The following is a 19,803-nucleotide window of genomic DNA, read 5'->3' on the forward strand; positions in this document are numbered from 1 at the left end:
AATTCTATCAAGCCTGTAAGGCAAGATTTACCCTCCCTGAACCCATGTTGGCGATTTGTCACGAAGTCCCTTCTCTCCAGATGTGTTACCAGGTTTTTTCTCACGATCTTCTCCATCACCTTGCATGGTATACAAGTCAAGGACACTGGCCTGTAGTTCAGTGCCTCTTGCCTGTCGCCCTTTTTGTATATTGGGACCACATTCGCCGTCTTCCATATTTCTGGTAGGTCTCCCGTCTCCAGTGACCTACTATACACTATGGAGAGTGGCAAGCAAAGTGCCTCTGCACACTCTTTCAGTATCCATGGTGAGATCCCGTCTGGAGTCTTCTTGTTCTCGGTATCACAATTGTTCTAGTACTCACTCTTGTTCTTCTTGTTCTCGATATCACAATTGTTCTAGTTCTCACTCTTGTTCTCTCTCTCTCTCTCTCTCGCTGGCTGTGTGTGTGTGTGTGTGTGTGTCCGCGTGCGTGCGTGTGTGTGCGCGCGTGCGTGTGTGTACTCACCTAAGTGTGCTTGCGGGGGTTGAGCTCTAGCTCTTTGGTCCCACCTCTCAACCATCAATCAACAGGTGTACAGGTTCCTGAGCCTATTGGGCTCTATCATATCTACACTTGAAACTGTGTATGGAGTCAGCCTCCACCACATCACTTCCTAGTGCATTCCATTTGTCAACCACTCTGACACTAAAAAAGTTATTTCTAATATTTCTGTGGTTCATTTGGGCACTCAGTTTCCACTTGTGTCCCTTAGTGCGTGTGCCCCTTGTGTTAAACAGCCTGTCTTTATCTACTCTATCAATTTCCTTGCGAATCTTGAATGTGGTGATCATGTCCCCCTAACTCTTTTGTGTGTGTGTGTGTGTGTGTGTGTGTGTGTGTGTGTGTGTGTGTGTGTGTGTGTGTGTGTGTGAGAGTGTGTGTGTGTGTGAGTGAGTGTGTGTGTGTGTGTGTGTGTGTGTGTGTGTGTGTGTGTGTGTGTGTGTGTGTGTGTGTGTGTGAGTGTGTGTGTGTGTGTGTGTGTGTGTGTGAGTGTGTGTGTGTGTGTGTGTGTGTGCCATACCGGGGTGTACCATCCATGATGGGGATATCCCAAGAGCTGTGGCCGCCGCCTTGGGTATCAGGATTACACCCGCGAGCCATGACGTGTTGGGGGGTATCATGGTCTCAAGGATTATCCTGACACACTTCAAGTGTTTACTGTGCTCAAGTGTTTGGTACTTAGCAAGCGGCGCTGAGTGTACTCACCACGATACCCTCTCTAATATATGCACTTAATGCCATGTTTACACATTATTTATCCTAAGATGACGCCTTATGGGTTCACCGTTTGTTATTTTTCTTGATAACGGCGCGAGCGAGCGAGCGAGCGAGAGAAAGAGAGAGAGAGAGAGAGAGAGAGAGAGAGAGAGAGAGAGAGAGAGAGAGAGAGAGAGAGAGAGAGAGAGAGAGAGAGAGAGAGAGAGAGAGAGAGAGGAAACGAGAGAGAGAACAAGAGTGAGAACTAGAACAATTGTGATATCGAAAACAAAAGTGAGAACTAGAACAATTGTGATATCGAGAACAAAAGTGAGAACTAGAACAATTGTGATATCGAGAACAAGAAGAACAAGAGTGATGTCAAGAATATGATTGAGAATAAGGAGAAAAGTAAGAACCAGAACAATATTGAGAATAAGAGGAAGAACGAGGACGAGAGTGAAAACAAGAACAAGAGTAAGAAGGAGAACAAGAATAAAACAATAATAAGAAGAACAAGATGGAGAACAAAGCTAAGACCACAACAACCACGAGAGGAAGTGCAAGAAATAGAACACCAGCTTTAAAGATAATGTTTTATCTACCACAGACGTGGTCAGTCACAATGCTAACCAGCATATATATGCTTTCTTCTGTCCTCCATCCCAAGAAGCTGATTAAGAACAGTCCTTGCTTCGACAAGAAGCAAGGTACAATGTCTTAAGCCAAATTGATGCTTTAGTCAGAGAGCGCTCCCTTTCCCAGATTATTTACACTGATGGATCCTTGCATCAGTCCCATGGTGCAGCTGGAAGTGCAGTTGTTGTGACAGGGAGAGATGGTTCCTTCTCCCATGAGTGTGGAGCGCGTCTCAGTAACTGGGCCTCCACTCTTCAAACAGAATTGGTTGCCATAATCCTTGCACTCGAGCGCGTATATGAATCCAAAGTTGACACGCTAATTGTAAGTGACTCCTTGTCATCCTTGACTGCCCTCAGCTCCCCAAGGCATAACTGTGACGGGCTTATCTCTGAAGCTACACACAGATATAGTGAAATAGTCAATGATGTAGTCAGAGTCTGTCTCCTGTGGATTCCTTCCCATATTGGTCTCCGAATGCATGATAGAACTGATGAGATGGCCAAGACTTTTGCTCGTAAAGAGGGAATTGATTACCAACTTAGACTGCCTTTGAGCAGCCTGAGGGCAGCAATATTCCGGGAATATCAAAAAATCTCGTAGGCTTGAGGCAAAGTGAAATGCCCACCAGTTCCTCCATCTATCATCATTCTATTATGCAGGAAGTGCCGCACGTCTATGGGTCATCCAATAATGTGAGCAGACTTCTAGATGTTACCACTGCTAGGCTTAGGCTCGGCTACAAGTACCTCTGGGAGTTTGTAACATCTGCTGATGTAGATTTGACTAAATGTAAACTCTGTCAGCAGAACTATTCGCATACTTTGCGTCATTATATAATATAATGTGAAAAAATAGCGGAATTTAGAGATAACACCATCAATAGTGTCCAAGAAATGTGTAAGTACTTCATTCATAATGATGTGCTGCCCGAAATCTTAGCGAAGTATCCAAAATTTGCTTACTGTAGATAATGCTGCACATGACTGTAAAGCTGCCGCCCAGTTGGGTGGGTGTGGAGCACATGACTGTAACGTTGCCGCCCAGTTGGGTGGGTGTGGAGCACATGACTGTAAAGCTGCCGCCCAGTTGGGTGGGTGTGGAGCACATGAATGTAAAGCTGCCGCCCAGTTGGGTGGGTGTGGAGCACATGACTGTAAAGCTGCCGCCCAGTTGGGTGGGTGTGGAGCACATGACTGTAAAGCTGCCGCCCAGTTGGGTGGATGTGGAGCACATGACTGTAAAGCTGCCGCCCAGTTGGGTGGGTGTGGAGCACATGACTGTAAAGCTGCCGCCCAGTTGGGTGGGTGTGGAGCACATGACTGTAAAGCTGCCGCCCAGTTGGGTGGGTGTGGAGCACATGACTGTAAAGCTGCCGCCCAGTTGGGTGGGTGTGGAGCACATGACTGTAAAGCTGCCGCCCAGTTGGGTGGGTGTGGAGCACATGACTGTAAAGCTGCCGCCCAGTTGGGTGGGTGTGCAGCAAGACTAGTAACTGTGTGACTCACCATAGATGTAAAGTGCCTTGTATAGTGACTGTTGTGAGCCTCTTGTTGAATCACTTGTGATACAAAAGATTATTGATGTGTGTATTTGTGTGGGTGATTAAATATGTATGTGTATGTATATATGTATATGTATATGTATGTACATGTATGTATGAGTATGTGTACATGCATATATATATAACATTAATTATTTTTTAACTAGCGTCAAAAGATTGTTATTTGCTTAGCTAAACGAACTAGAGGGTTCAGTTCCTGAACCGATTATGTGCCTCTGTAACCCTTTACACCACCGCCCACGGGATGGGTATGGGGTGCATAATAAAGAAAGAAATTGAATCCTCCGTGGACAGGGTGAGAGATGTGTTAAACATATAGTTCAGTGATTTACTGAACAATCAACCACAGAAGGTGATTGTAGTGCTATAAAAATGCTAATATAACTTACATACATATATACACAGATTTACGTCTGTCCTACATAAACAGTGTTAGAAGTGTCTTTTACATAGTGTCATATGGGACATTCTACAATATAATGTGTTCAAGGCGTTTACAGATAAGAGCAGGTCGAGAGAGAAAAAAGGTGACGGAGACCAAAAGCTGAAGGCAGTGTGTAACCATCCAAGCTGTTTTTTTCCCCCTACCACAGACGTGGTAGGGGGGAAAAACAAAAAAAACAAAAAAGCAGACATTTACAATGCTAATCAGCATATATACATTGTCTTCTGTCCTCCATGGACAGGGTTAGAGATGTGTTAAACATATAGTTCAAGGGTTTATTGAACACTCAACCACAGAAGGTGATTCGGTGCTTTTAAAATGCTAAGCTAACCTACATACGTAAATACATAGATACACAGATTTACGTATGCCCTACATAAAGTGTACTTTATGTAGGGCATATGTACTTTATACACATACATATATACACACACACACACACATATATACGTACATATATATACACACACACATGCATGCATTCACATAAATTTGTCTGTTACTCTGACAGGGTGAGATAGCTGATAGAGAAACTAGTGTGCAATTAAGCACTTAATCACTGAAGGTGATTAAGGTGCTTTTACAAGCTCAGGTTATATAGTTACATCACAAACATACATTATATAATTGATATATTACATGGTCAATTTTGGGTACCAGTCCAATATATCATCAAGAAAGCGTGACCAAGGCCGGGCTGCCGAAAAAACTCTTAAACCCAGTCACAGGTACATGCAGGTGTGAGCTGGAACGAGGCTAACATGACCGTTCTCATGACATGAGCCTTGAACCATGTGCCACGATAGCTGACTGTACCGTCCTGACCCTCAGTGTTAATGTTCGACAGAAGCCAACATTTGCGACGCGGGGTCGAGGCGGCGTCAATGGTGAGGACGTCTGAGGGTCCACGACGGATGTCCTCCCCCAGGCTTATCTCCGGTGCCTCCACCCCCAAGGTCGCCCCCACTGTCGGGGACGACCTTGTGTAACTGAGGTTGGTCACAGCTGCTATCACCTGTGGTACAGTGTTCAGAAGCCCTGCTGTATCCACACGAAACACCTCCCCCCCTCACATACCCACACGAAACACCTCCCCCCCTCACATACCCACACGAAACACCTCCCCCCTCACATACCCACACGAAACACCTCCCCCCCTCACATACCCACACGAAACACCTCCCCCCCCTCACATACCCACACGAAACACCTCCCCCCCTCACATACCCACACGAAACACCTCCCCCCTCACATACCCACACGAAACACCTCACTCCCCTCACATACCCACACGAAACACCTCCCCCCCCTCACATACTCACACGAAACACCTCCCCCCTCACATACCCACACGAAACACCTCCCCCCTCACATACCCACACGAAACACCTCCCCCCCTCACATACCCACACGAAACACCTCCCCCCTCACATACCCACACGAAACACCTCCCCCCCTCACATACCCACACGAAACACCTCCCCCCTTACATACCCACACGAAACACCTCCCCCCCTCACATACCCACACGAAACACTTCCCCCAACTCACATACCCACACGAAACACCTCGCCCCCTCACATACCCACACGAAACACCTCGCCCCCTCACATACCCACACGAAACACCTCCCCCCCTCACATACTCACACGAAACACCTCCCCCCCCTCACATACCCACACGAAACACCTCGCCCTCTCACATACCCCACACGAAACACCTCCCCCCCTCACATACCCACACGAAACACCTCCCCCCCTCACATACCCACACGAAACACCCCCCCCCCCTCACATACCCACACGAAACACCTCCCCCCTCACATACCCAAACGAAACACCCCCCCCCTCACATACCCACACGAAACACCTCCCTCCTCACATACCCACACGAAACACCTCCCTCCCTCACATACACACACAAAACACCTCCCTCCTCACATACCCACACGAAACACCTCCCCCCCTCACATACCCACACGAAACACCTCCCCCCCCTCACATACCCACACGAAACACCCCCCCCTCACATACCCACACGAAACACCTCCCCCTCACATACCCACACAAAACACCTCCCTCCTCACATACCCACACGAAACACCTCCCCCCCTCACATACCCACACGAAACACCTCCCCCCCTCACATACCCACACGAAACACCCCCCCCCCCTCACATACCCACACGAAACACCTCCCCCCTCACATACCCACACAAAACACCTCCCTCCTCACATACCCACACGAAACACCTCCCCCCTCACTGATACACAACATTGACCTATTACCCCCCTTCCACACCCCCTAGCCTCCCCAACAAAGGGGGGATCATGTAAACAGGACGCTGAGGGGGGGACTTAATTAAAAGTGAGCCTTGGGGGGGGGGGGGGGAAGCTATCGAGGGTGACCTTTTCTGGTATTCCCAGAGCGCTGCCACCACCACCACCACCTATTTTTTTCCACACACACACACACACACACACACACACACACACACACACACACACACACACACACACACACACACAAGCTCCTGGAAATATCGAATTACCTAAGTGTTGGGCACAGGTTGAGGGCTACAGTGGTGTCCCAGGTTACATAAAGGTTCAGGGAAGAGTAAAAGCAAATAAAATACAATAAACAAGTAAAAGTGAGGGAAAATAGCTGAGTGGAAAAGTTTGTTTTGGTCTAGAACAAAAACAAAGATGGCCGCCGCCACCACCCCCACTGAGAATGTAGACACACCAACAGATGATGGTTTCAAAGGATTCTCACCACAAGATATAAGGAAAGGAGGTGTTCTTGGCAGGTTAGAGATAATTGAGGATATGCAAAAGAAGTATGAAGAAAAAGTGCTTAAATTGGAAGAGGACAATGGAGCTCTTTGGAGTGAGCTTTGCACTCTAAAAGGGAGTATGCTTCAACAAGGTAAGATTATTACTGCATTAACAGACAAGGTAACAAATCAGGAGGAGCAAATCAAGGAACTAGTGAAAGAAAATGAGGCATGGAAAGTGAAGTGTGGTGACTTTGAAGAAATAAACAAGAAAATAGACTCATATGGTGAACAACTCCAAGCAAGCCTAAGGGCTAACATAGAGTTAGGTAAGGATCTCCAACTGGAAACTTCACTGACAACTCACATAGAGGAGGTGAATAAAGAACTAGAAAAGTATAAAGAAGAAATAAAAGCGACATATGCTGAAGTTGTAAAAGAGAAAGAGACTATCAAAGAAGTGTGTTCGGAAGTCAAAACCAGAAATGACCAACAAGAAGCAGAAATTAGGCAAGAAATTAGGAAAGAACTGGTTACCAACAGTAAACTGGTACAAAACACTGCAGATAGAACTAAGTCCATAATCATTTTTGGATGTTTAGAGAAGGAAATTCCATCTAGGGTGGACCGAGTGGCAGAAGAGATGAAAATCATAGAGAAAATAGTAGGTTTAGGAGAAGCCTCAAAGGAAAATGTCAGTGATTTTAGAAGAATAGGAAAATATGAGAAAGAAAAGAACCGCCCCTTAAGGGTGACGTTTAATGGAGTGAAAAACATGATGGAAGTGCTAAGAAATGCCAGGAAACTGCAGAGTGATGAGGTTGGCAAATTATGGTCAATAAGACAAGACCTCTTCAAGGAAGACAGAGAAAAGCTGAAAATGAACCTAATTGAGGCAAAACGTCTAAATGGGGATAGAAATGAAGACAGAAATTCTTTTTTTTACAAAGTGACAGGGACTGGAAAGCTTGTGAAATGGTACATAAAAACAAAGCAACAAGATCAGTAGTGGAAGGGGGAGTAAAGAGCAAAGTAAAAGGGAACATGTTCCTGAAAATTGTATATACCAACATAGATGGAGTGAGGTCAAAAACTTTGGAGTTGCAAGATATAATCCAGCTTAGGGTCCCAGGTATTGTTGCATTATCAGAGACGAAACTTGAAGGAAATATAATAAATGAAGTCATATTCCCAAGAGGCTACTCAGTTTGGAGACGTGACAGGAAAATTAGGAAGGGAGGAGGAGTGGCTGTACTGGTGAAAAAACACCTAAAGGTAAAAGAGTTAATATTTGAAAACCCTCGAGATATTGACATAATGGCATTGCAGGTCTGGAATCAGGATGCTAAGCTGATAATTGTAAATACCTACAGCCCACCAGCAAGCAACACATGGACAAAGGAAGAACTGGATGACAAACGAGAGGGCCTCATAATGGTCATGAGAGATATTATTGCACAAGCAGATAAAGATAAATCACGACTGTTGATACTGGGAGACTTCAACTTTAGAGCAATAGACTGGGAGGCCTATGAAGCAAGAACGGAGGACTTTTGGACATGCAGATTTGTGAACCTCATTCTGGAGACATTCTTGTATCAACACATAAAGCAAGCCACAAGAATGAGGGAAGGAGATGTACCGTCAGTACTGGATCTAGTATTCACCAGGAAAGAAGAAGAGATTTTTGACATCCAGTACCTTCCTCCCTTGGGAAAGAGTGATCACGTCCTGTTAGACATTAAATATGCTTTAAGATATCATCTAGAAGAAAATGGGGACATTGAAACAGTTGATAAACTCGGTTTAAAGAGAGTCAACTATGGGGAACTTCGAAATTTTTTTAATGAGTGTAATTGGACAGAATTGTTGCTAGGCAGGGAAGTAAATGAAATGTATGCCAAATTTTTAAAACTATACGAGGAAGGCACACAAACATTCATACCAAAACAGAGATGCAGGGCCAGAAAACAGGATTGGTTCGACAGAAATTGTGAGAGGGCAAGAGACCAAAAGACACAAAAATGGAATCAGTATAGGAAGAGGCCAAACCCCCAAACATACCAGCGATACAAAGATGCGAGAAACAATTATACAGCAGTAAGGAGAGAGGCAGAAAGAAATTTTGAAAAAGGGATAGCAGATAAATGTAAAACAGAACCGGGCCTATTCTACAAATTCATAAACAACAAATTGCAGGTAAAGGATAATATCCAGAGGTTGAAAATGGGAAACAGATTCACGGAAAATGAAAAGGAAATGTGTGAAACATTAAATGAAAAGTTCCAAAGTGTGTTTGTACAAAATGAAATCTTCAGAGAACCAGACACGATAAGAATTCCAGAGAACAACATAGAGCGGATAGAGGTGTCTAGAGATGAAGTGGAAAATATGCTAAAGGAGCTCGGGAGGAACAAAGCAGCTGGCCCAGATGGCGTTTCACCATGGGTTCTGAGAGAATGTGCATCTGAGCTCAGCATTCCACTTCACCTGATCTTTCAGGCATCCCTGTGTACAGGAATCGTAGCAGACGTGTGGAAACAGGCTAACATAGTTCCAATCTACAAAAGTGGAAGCAGGGAAGACCCCCTCAATTATAGACCTGTATCATTGACAAGTGTAATAGTGAAAGTATTGGAAAAGCTAATCAAAACTAAATGGGTAGAACACCTGGAGAGAAATGATATAATATCAGACAGACAGTATGGTTTTCGATCTGGAAGATCCTGTGTATCGAATTTACTCAGTTTCTATGATCGAGCCACAGAGATATTACAGGAAAGAGATGGTTGGGTTGACTGCATCTATCTGGACCTAAAAAAGGCTTTTGACAGAGTTCCACATAAGAGGTTGTTCTGGAAACTGGAATATATTGGAGGGGTGACAGGTAAGCTTCTATCATGGATGAAAAATTTTCTGACTGATAGAAAAATGAGGGCAGTAATCAGAGGCAATGTATCGGAATGGAGAAATGTCACAAGTGGAGTACCACAGGGTTCAGTTCTTGCACCAGTGATGTTTATTGTGTTCATAAATGATCTACCAGTTGGTATACAGAATTATATGAACATGTTTGCTGATGATGCTAAGATAATAGGAAGGATAAGAAATTTAGATGATTGTCATGCCCTTCAAGAAGACCTGGACAAAATAAGTATATGGAGCACCACCTGGCAAATGGAATTTAATGTTAATAAATGTCATGTTATGGAATGTGGAATAGGAGAACATAGACCCCATACAACCTATATATTATGTGAGAAATCTTTAAAGAATTCTGATAAAGAAAGAGATCTAGGGGTGGTTCTAGATAGAAAACTATCACCTGAGGACCACATAAAGAATATTGTGCAAGGAGCCTATGCGATGCTTTCTAACTTCAGAATTGCATTTAAATACATGGATGGCGATATACTAAAGAAATTGTTCATGACTTTTGTTAGGCCAAAGCTAGAATATGCAGTTGTTGTGTGGTGCCCATATCTTAAGAAGCACATCAACAAACTGGAAAAGGTGCAAAGACATGCTGCGAAGTGGCTCCCAGAACTGAAGGGCAAGAGCTATGAGGAGAGGTTGGAAGCATTAAATATGCCAAAACTAGAAGACAGAAGAAAAAGAGGTGATATGATCACTACATACAAAATAGTAACAGGAATTGATAAAATCGACAGGGAAGATTTCCTGAGACCTGGCACTTCAAGAACAAGAGGTCATAGATTTAAACTAGCTAAACACAGGTGCCGAAGAAATATAAGAAAATTCACCTTCGCAAATAGAGTGGTAGACGGTTGGAACAAGTTAAGTGAGAAGGTTGTGGAGGCCAAGACCGTCAGTAGTTTCAAAGCGTTATATTACAAAGAGTGCTGGGAAGACGGGACACCACGAGCGTAGCTCTCATCCTGTAACTACACTTAGGTAATTACAATTAGGTAATTACACACACACAGATGGGAAGCAGCCCGTAACTGCTTAACTCTCAGGTACCTATTTACTGCTAGGTAACAGGGGCATCAGGATGAAAGAAACTCTGCCCATTTGTCTCTGCCGGCGCCTGGAATCGAACCCGGGCCACAGGATTATGAGTCTCGCGCGCTGTCTACGCAGCTACCAGACCACACACACTGAGTGTGTGTGTGTGTGTACTCACCTAGTTGTACTCACCTAGTTGTGTTTGCGGGGGTTGAGCTCTGGCTCTTTGGTCCCGCCTCTCAACCGTCAATCAACAGGTGTACAGATTTCTGAGCCTATCGGGCTCTGTCATATCTACACTTGAAACTGTGTGTGTGTGTGTGTGTGTGTGTGTGTGTGTGTGCGCGCGTGCGCGCGCGTGTGTATTAAATACACAGTTCACAATATAACAAATGCAGGACAAGCACGTGTGTATTCCTGAAATTCTTCACGATAACTTGTACCTTAATTGCATTCTATGTCTTGGTTGCAAATTCCTTCTTGTCACCCTAACCCCCCCCCCTCTCCGTACTCCCCCCCCTCCGTACTCCTCCCCCCCTCCGTACTCCCCCCCCCCCCCCTCCGTATTCCTCCTCCCCTCCGTACTCCCCCCCCCCTCCGTACTCCCCCCCCCCTCCGTACTCCCCCCCCCCCCTCCGTACTCCTCCCCCCCCTCACCGACCACCGGCACCAACCCCACACTCCGCCAACCCCATCACATCTGTAGTGAAAACCAGATATTTGACTAAATAGAGCGGTAACTACCTCATTCTTGTTCCATCCACCTGTCATCTCTCCTATGTTATCATCATCGATCTGTCATCCCTCCTATGTTATCATCATCCACCTGTCATCTCTCCTATGTTATCATCATCGATCTGTCATCCCTCCTATGTTATCATCATCCACCTGTCATCTCTCCTATGTTATCATCATCGATCTGTCATCCCTCCTATGTTATCATCATCCACCTGTCATCTCTCCTATGTTATCATCATCGATCTGTCATCCCTCCTATGTTATCATCATCCACCTGTCATCTCTCCTGTGTTATCATCATCGATCTGTCATCCCTCCTATGTTATCATCATCCACCTGTCATCTCTCCTATGTTATCATCATCCACCTGTCATCTCTCCTATGTTATCATCATCCACCTGTCATCTCTCCTATGTTATCATCATCCACCTGTCATCTCTCCTATGTTATCATCATCCACCTGTCATCTCTCCTATGTTATCATCATCCACCTGTCATCTCTCCTATGTTATCATCATCCACCTGTCATCTCTCCTATGTTATCATCATCCACCTGTCATCTCTCCTATGTTATCATCATCCACCTGTCATCTCTCCTATGTTATCATCATCCACCTGTCATCTCTCCTATGTTATCATCATCCACCTGTCATCTCTCCTATGTTATCATCATCCACCTGTCATCTCTCCTATGTTATCATCATCCACCTGTCATCTCTCCTATGTTATCATCATCCACCTGTCATCTCTCCTATGTTATCATCATCCACCTGTCATCTCTCCTATGTTATCATCATCCACCTGTCATCTCTCCTATGTTATCATCATCCACCTGTCATCTCTCCTATGTTATCATCATCCACCTGTCATCTCTCCTATGTTATCATCATCCACCTGTCATCTCTCCTATGTTATCATCATCCACCTGTCATCCCTCCTATGTTATCATCATCCACCTGTCATCTCTCCAGTGTTAATATAATCAGTCATCAACTTCTGCAAGTCACATTGCATTGCGTTGACATGACAAGCGTTGACATGGCAAGTGTTGACATGACAAGTGTTGACATGACAAGTGTTGACATGACAAGTGTTGACATGACAAGTGTTGACATGACAAGTGTTGACATGACAAGTGTTGACATGGCAAGTGTTGACATGACAAGTGCTGACATGACAAGTGTTGACATGACAAGTGTTGACATGGCAAGCGTTGACATGACAAGTGTTGACATGACAAGTGTTGGCACGACAAGCGTTGACATGACTAGTGTTGACATGACAAGTGTTGACATGACAAGTGTTGACATGACAAGTGTTGACATGACAAGTGTTGACATGACAAGTGTTGACATGACAAGTGTTGACATGACAAGTGTGGGAAGTGGTCTTCACTGGTTACTGGCAAGTGGTTCCAGACGAGACGGTCCTAGTTCACTGTTACTGTGCCCTCAACTGTTCCCCCGTCCTCATGGCTACACAGGAACTGGGCCTCCATGGTTGTGACAGCCCCGGAACTGCCAGTCACAGTCATCTGCTTCACACTCACCCTCCCACTGAGCGTGACTGTCAGCCTGTCATCATAGTCACCCTGATCACTCTTGGCTAACACTGTGCAGCCACACACCGTGGTGCAGCCACACACGATGGTGCAGCCACACACCATGGTGTAGCCACACACCATGGTGTAGCCACACACCATGGTGTAGCCACACACCACTGTGCAGCCACACACCATGGTGCAGCCACACACGATGGTGCAGCCACACACCATGGTGTAGCCACACACCATGGTGTAGCCACACACCATGGTGTAGCCACACACCACTGTGCAGCCACACACCATGGTGCAGCCACACACCATGGTGCAGCCACACACCATGGTGCAGCCACACACCATGGTGCAGCCACACACCATGGTGCAACCACACACCATGGTGTAGCCACACACCATGGTGTAGCCACACACCATGGTGTAGCCACACACCATGGTGCAGCCACACACCACTGTGCAGCCACACACCACTGTGCAGCCACACACCACTGTGCAGCCACACACCATGGTGCAGCCACACACCATGGTGCAGCCACACACCATGGTGCAGCCACACACCATGGTGCAGCCACACACCACTGTGCAGCCACACACCATGGTGCAGCCACACACCATGGTGCAACCACACACCACGGTGTAGCCACACACCATGGTGCAACCACACATCACGGTGCAGCCACACACCATGGTGTAGCCACACACCATGGTGCAGCCACACACCATGGTGCAGCCACACACCATGGTGCAGCCACACACCATGGTGCAGCCACACACCATGGTGCAGCCACACACCATGGTGCAGCCACACACCATGGTGTAGCCACACACCCTGGTGTAGCCACACACCATGGTGTAGCCACACACCATGGTGTAGCCACACACCATGGTGCAGCCACACACCATGGTGTAGCCACACACCATGGTGTAGCCACACACCGTGGTGCAACCACACACCATGGTGCAGCCACACACCATGGTGTAGCCACACACCGTGGTGTAGCCACACACCGTGGTGCAACCACACACCATGGTGCAGCCACACACCATGGTGCAGCCACACACCGTGGTGCAGCCACACACCGTGGTGCAACCACACACCATGGTGCAACCACACACCATGGTGCAACCACACACCATGGTGCAACCACACACCATGGTGCAACCACACACCATGGTGCAACCACACACCATGGTGCAACCACACACCATGGTGCAACCACACACCATGGTGCAACCACACACCATGGTGCAACCACACACCATGGTGCAACCACACACCATGGTGCAACCACACACCATGGTGCAGCCACACACCATGGTGCAACCACACACCATGGTGCAACCACACACCGTGGTGCAACCACACACCATGGTGCAACCACACACCATGGTGTAGCCAAACACCATGGTGCAGCCACACACCATGGTGTAGCCACACACCATGGTGCAACCACACACCATGGTGCAGCCACACACCATGGTGTAGCCGCACACCATGGTGCAACCACACACCATGGTGTAGCCACACACCATGGTGTAGCCACACACCGTGGTGCAGCCACACACCATGGTGCAGCCACACACCATGGTGCAGCCACACACCATGGTGCAGCCACACACCATGGTGCAGCCACACACCATGGTGCAGCCACACACCATGGTGCAGCCACACACCATGGTGCAGCCACACACCATGGTGCAGCCACACACCATGGTGCAGCCGCACACCATGGTGCAACCACACACCATGGTGTAGCCACACACCATGGTGTAGCCACACACCGTGGTGCAGCCACACACCATGGTGCAGCCACACACCATGGTGTAGCCACACACCATGGTGTAGCCACACACCATGGTGAAGCCACACACCATGGTGCAACCACACACCATGGTGTAGCCACACACCATGGTGTAACCGAACAGTAACGAAACACCAGGATGAACCATCGAGCAGTAACGAAGCACAACACCAACTCAACAAGAGACAACAAGTGCAACACCCGCACGTAACAAACATGTGCTATCAACACACCATATAATCAGTCATACAACACAACCCCAACATGTGTAAACCTCTGCTACACACCCGCCTACACCAACACTCTCACCATTATTTATACTGTAACGTCACACTAGTGAAAAATTACGTTCGCTCTATGTACACAAGACATAGTGTATTATATATATATATATATATATATATATATATATATATATATATATATATATATATATATATATATATTATATATATATATATATATATATATATATATATATATATATATATATATATATATTATATATATATATATTCGCAGTTATCTTGCGTGACACATGGTCACCCAAGATAACTGCACTTAAGTTCATAGTTACAAAGCCACATTCAAGAACCAACACGTAATACTCACATAGCTACTTGTTAATAAGAAGTACATGGTCACATACCAGCCGTCACAAACACACGTGATCTCTACAACAGTCTGGGAAAGGCTGGTACACAAACGTTTACACAGGAACACAAACCACATGTATATACGTATAAAATAATCACTTGTGTTAAGCATAACACACCATAAAGGCAGAGAGCAACTGGCCTCTTCCCAAAATAAGCCAAGAGGTCATCTTCACTTACCAACGTGCGGATGCCCCTGATAAAACTCGATGCGTCTCCTCATCTCTGCTTGGAACAGACCCGGGACTGTCTTGAAGACGAGCGCTTGCATCACCCTGTCAGCCCTGGGGGAGAGAGAGAAGTACATGCTGGTAGTACTTGTGTCACCAACCACACCTCACCAACCTCACAGTGTTGAAATTTGTAGTAAAGCAAACGACCTTACCTGTCATGGTGGCGGTGTTCAAGTCTGTATGTCTTCTGCCCTTCACTACGGTGCTCTGCCTTACACACCTCACCCTGCCCTTCCCTTACCCACCAAGCTCTACCTTACACTTACCTCACCCCACACAGGTCACCCTGCCTTCATCCACCCGCGTCTAAAGGCCTACCTTGCCCTTCCCACTCTAGTCAGAAAAGGGCGGGTCAACTTGTTCTCGAGCAGTTAGTCCCAGTGGCTAAATTATTCAAAGGCCAATTGCTGTCTCTTCTGGGAGGCGGTGGACGCTAACTGTCCAGGTGTGGAGGTGTCCTTCACTTCCACACCTGTGTATATATGATAACCTGCCGCCTGTGTGTATCTGTATGATAACATGCCGCCTGTGTGTATCTGTATGATAACATGCCGCCTGTGTGTGTATATATGATAACCTGCCGCCTGTGTGTATCTGTATGATAACATGCCGCCTGTGTGTGTCTGTATGATAACCTGCCGCCTGTGTGTATCTGTATGATAACCTGCCGCCTGTGTGTGTCTGTATGATAACCTGCCGCCTGTGTGTATCTGTATGATAACCTGCCGCCTGTGTGTATATGTATGATAACCTGTCGCCTGTGTGTGTGATAACCTGCCGCCTGTGTATGTGATAACCTGCCGCCTGTGTGTGTGATAACCTGCCGCCTGTGTATGTGATAACCTGCCGCCTGTGTGTGTGATAACCTGCCGCCTGTGTATGTGATAACCTGCCGCCTGTGTATGTGATAACCTGCCGCCTGTGTGTGTGATAACCTGCCGCCTGTGTATGTGATAACCTGCCGCCTGTGTGTGTGATAACCTGCCGCCTGTGTGTGTGATAACCTGCCGCCTGTGTGTGTGATAACCTGCCGCCTGTGTATGTGATAACCTGCCGCCTGTGTATGTGATAACCTGCCGCCTGTGTGTGTGTGATAACCTGCCGCCTGTGTATGTGATAACCTGCCGCCTGTGTATGTGATAACCTGCCGCCTGTGTGTGTGATAACCTGCCGCCTGTGTGTGTGATAACCTGCCGCCAGTGTGTGTGATAACCTGCCGCCAGTGTGTGTGATAACTTGCCGCCAGTGTGTGTGATAACCTGCCGCCAGTGTGTGTGATAACCTGCCGCCTGTGTGTGTGTGATAACCTGCCGCCTGTGTGTGTGATAACCTGCCGCCTGTGTATGTGATAACCTGCCGCCTGTGTATGTGATAACCTGCCGCCTGTGTATGTGATAACCTGCCGCCAGTGTGTGTGATAACCTGCCGCCTGTGTGTGTGTGATAACCTGCCGCCTGTGTATGTGATAACCTGCCGCCAGTGTGTGTGATAACCTGCCGCCTGTGTGTGTGATAACCTGCCGCCAGTGTGTGTGATAACCTGCCGCCAGTGTGTGTGATAACCTGCCGCCAGTGTGTGTGTGTGATAACCTGCCGCCAGTGTGTGTGATAACCTGCCGCCTGTGTATGTGATAACCTGCCGCCAGTGTGTGTGATAACCTGCCGCCAGTGTGTGTGATAACCTGCCGCCAGTGTGTGTGATAACCTGCCGCCAGTGTGTGTGATAACCTGCCGCCAGTGTGTGTGATAACCTGCCGCCAGTGTGTGTGATAACCTGCCGCCAGTGTGTGTGATAACCTGCCGCCAGTGTGTGTGTGTGATAACCTGCCGCCAGTGTGTGTGATAACCTGCCGCCTGTGTATGTGATAACCTGCCGCCTGTGTGTGTGATAACCTGCCGCCTGTGTGTATGATAGCCTGCCGCCTGTGTGTGTACTCACCTAGTTGTGCTTGCGGGGTTGAGCTCTGGCTTTCTGGTCCCGCCTCACAACTGGTGTACAGGTTCCTGAGCCTACTGGGCTCTATCATATCTACACTTGAAACTGTGTTTAGAGTCAGCCTCCACCACATCACTGCCTAATGTATTACTCTGACACTGAAAAAGTTCTTTCTTAAGTCCCTGTGGCTCATTTGGGTACTCAGTTTCCACCTTGTTCGCTTACCACTCGTGATAAAAAGTTTATCCTTATCTACCCTGTCAAATCCTCTAAGAATTTTGTAGGCAGTGATCATGTCTCCCCTAGCTCTTCTGTCTTCCAGCGACGTGAGGGGCAGTTCACGTAGTCTGTCCTCATAACTCATGCCTCTTAGTTCTTGGACAAGCCTAGTGGCATACCTCTGAACTTTTTCCAGCTTCGTCTTGTGCTTGACTAGATACGGGCTCCATGCTGGGGCCACGTACTCCAGGATTGACCTTACATATGTGATATGTAAGAGTCTGAATGATTCCTTACACGGGTTTCTGAGAGCCGTTCTGATGTTAGCCAGCCTCGCATACGCCGCTGATGTTATTCTTTTGATGTGAGCCTCGGGAGACAGGTTTGGCGTGATATCAACTCCCAGATCTTTCTCTTTGTCCGTTTCGTGAAGGATTTCATTTCCCATTCGGTATCCAGTGACTGGCCTCCTAGTTCCTCCTCCTAGTTTCACTACCATACATTTACTTGGGTTGAACTTTAGTAGCCATTTGTCGGACCATTCCTTCAGTTTGTCTAGGTCATATTGTAGCTTCATACTATCCTCCTCTGTCCTGATCCTCCTCATTATTTTTGCATCATCAGCAAACATCGAGAGGAACGAGTCAATTCCTTCTGGGCGATCATTTACGTATATCAGAAACAGTATAGGTCCAAGGACTGATCCCTGTGGGACTCCACTGGTGACTCCCCGCCAATCCGAGACCTCACCTCTCACTTTGACTCGCTGTGTCCTGTTGCTTAAGTACTCTCTTATCCAGTGGAGTACCTTCCCTTTCACTCCTGCCTGCATCTCCAGTTTGTGCACTAGTCTCTTATGTGGTACTGTGTCAAAAGCTGTCTGGCAGTCCAGAAATATGCAGTCTGCCCAGCCCTCTCTCTCTTGCCTGATTTTCGTTGCCTGGTCATAGAACTCAATTAATCCTGTTAGGCATGATTTGCCATCTCTGAACCCATGTTGATGTTGTGCTACAAAGTTCCTTTCCTCCAGATGTTCCACTAGCTTTTTTCGCACAATCTTCTCCATCATCTGGCACGAAATGTAAGTTAGGTGTAGTGTAGTGATTACCACTCCAATGTAGTGAGTACCACTCCACAGTTGTACCACTGTGGAGTGGTACTCATGCTGGAGGCCGTGGAGTGGTACTCATGCTGGAGGCCGTGGAGTGGTACTCATGCTGGAGGCCGTGGAGTGGTACTCATGCTGGAGGCCGTGGAGTGGTACTCATGCTGGAGGCCGTGGAGTGGTACTCATGCTGGAGGCCGTGGAGTGGTACTCATGCTGGAGGCCGTGGAGTGGTACTCATGCTGGAGGCCGTGGAGTGGTACTCATGCTGGAGGCCGTGGAGTGGTACTCATGCTGGAGGCCGTGGAGTGGTACTCATGCTGGAAGCCGTGGAGTGGTACTCATGCTGGAGGCCGTGGAGTGGTACTCATGCTGGAGGCCGTGGAGTGGTACTCATGCTGGAGGCCGTGGAGTGGTACTCATGCTGGAGGCCGTGGAGTGGTACTCTATACTCGTGTCCACCCATCACCACTATGCCAAGTCCAGCTCAAAGTACACTTTGGTCCTGAACTTTCTCCGAGACAAAAATATATTGCTAGTGAAGCGGCCGACAGGTCTTGGTGTATATCTGGTGGTACTGTACACACCTGACCCTTGTGTGTGTGTATATCTGGTGGTACTGTACACACCTGACCCTTGTGTGTGTGTATATCTGGTGGTACTGTACACACCTGACCCTTGTGTGTGTGTATATCTGGTGGTACTGTACACACCTGACCCTTGTGTGTGTGTATATCTGGTGGTACTGTACACACCTGACCCTTGTGTGTGTGTATATCTGGTGGTACTGTACACACCTGACCCTTGTGTGTGTGTATATCTGGTGGTACTGTACACACCTGACCCTTGTGTGTGTGTATATCTGGTGGTACTGTACACACCTGACCCTTGTGTGGGTGTATATCTGGTGGTACTGTACACACCTGA

The 19,803-nt window shown here is 47.2% G+C and overlaps 1 protein-coding gene across 1 annotated transcript in view; it reads right to left on the bottom strand.

The window, feature by feature from the left end:
* LOC123753377 (protein suppressor 2 of zeste-like) overlaps positions 1 to 19,803 on the bottom strand; it is a 280,164-nt gene that overhangs the window by 85,035 nt on the left and 175,326 nt on the right. Inside the window, exon 4 of the mRNA XM_069299989.1 lies at positions 15,565 to 15,668. Coding sequence (XP_069156090.1) covers positions 15,565 to 15,668 — 104 coding nt within the window. The remainder of the gene's footprint in view (positions 1 to 15,564; positions 15,669 to 19,803) is intronic.

Source organism: Procambarus clarkii, chromosome 43, assembly GCF_040958095.1.
Source record: "Procambarus clarkii isolate CNS0578487 chromosome 43, FALCON_Pclarkii_2.0, whole genome shotgun sequence".
Taxonomy (NCBI): Eukaryota; Metazoa; Arthropoda; class Malacostraca; order Decapoda; family Cambaridae; genus Procambarus; species Procambarus clarkii.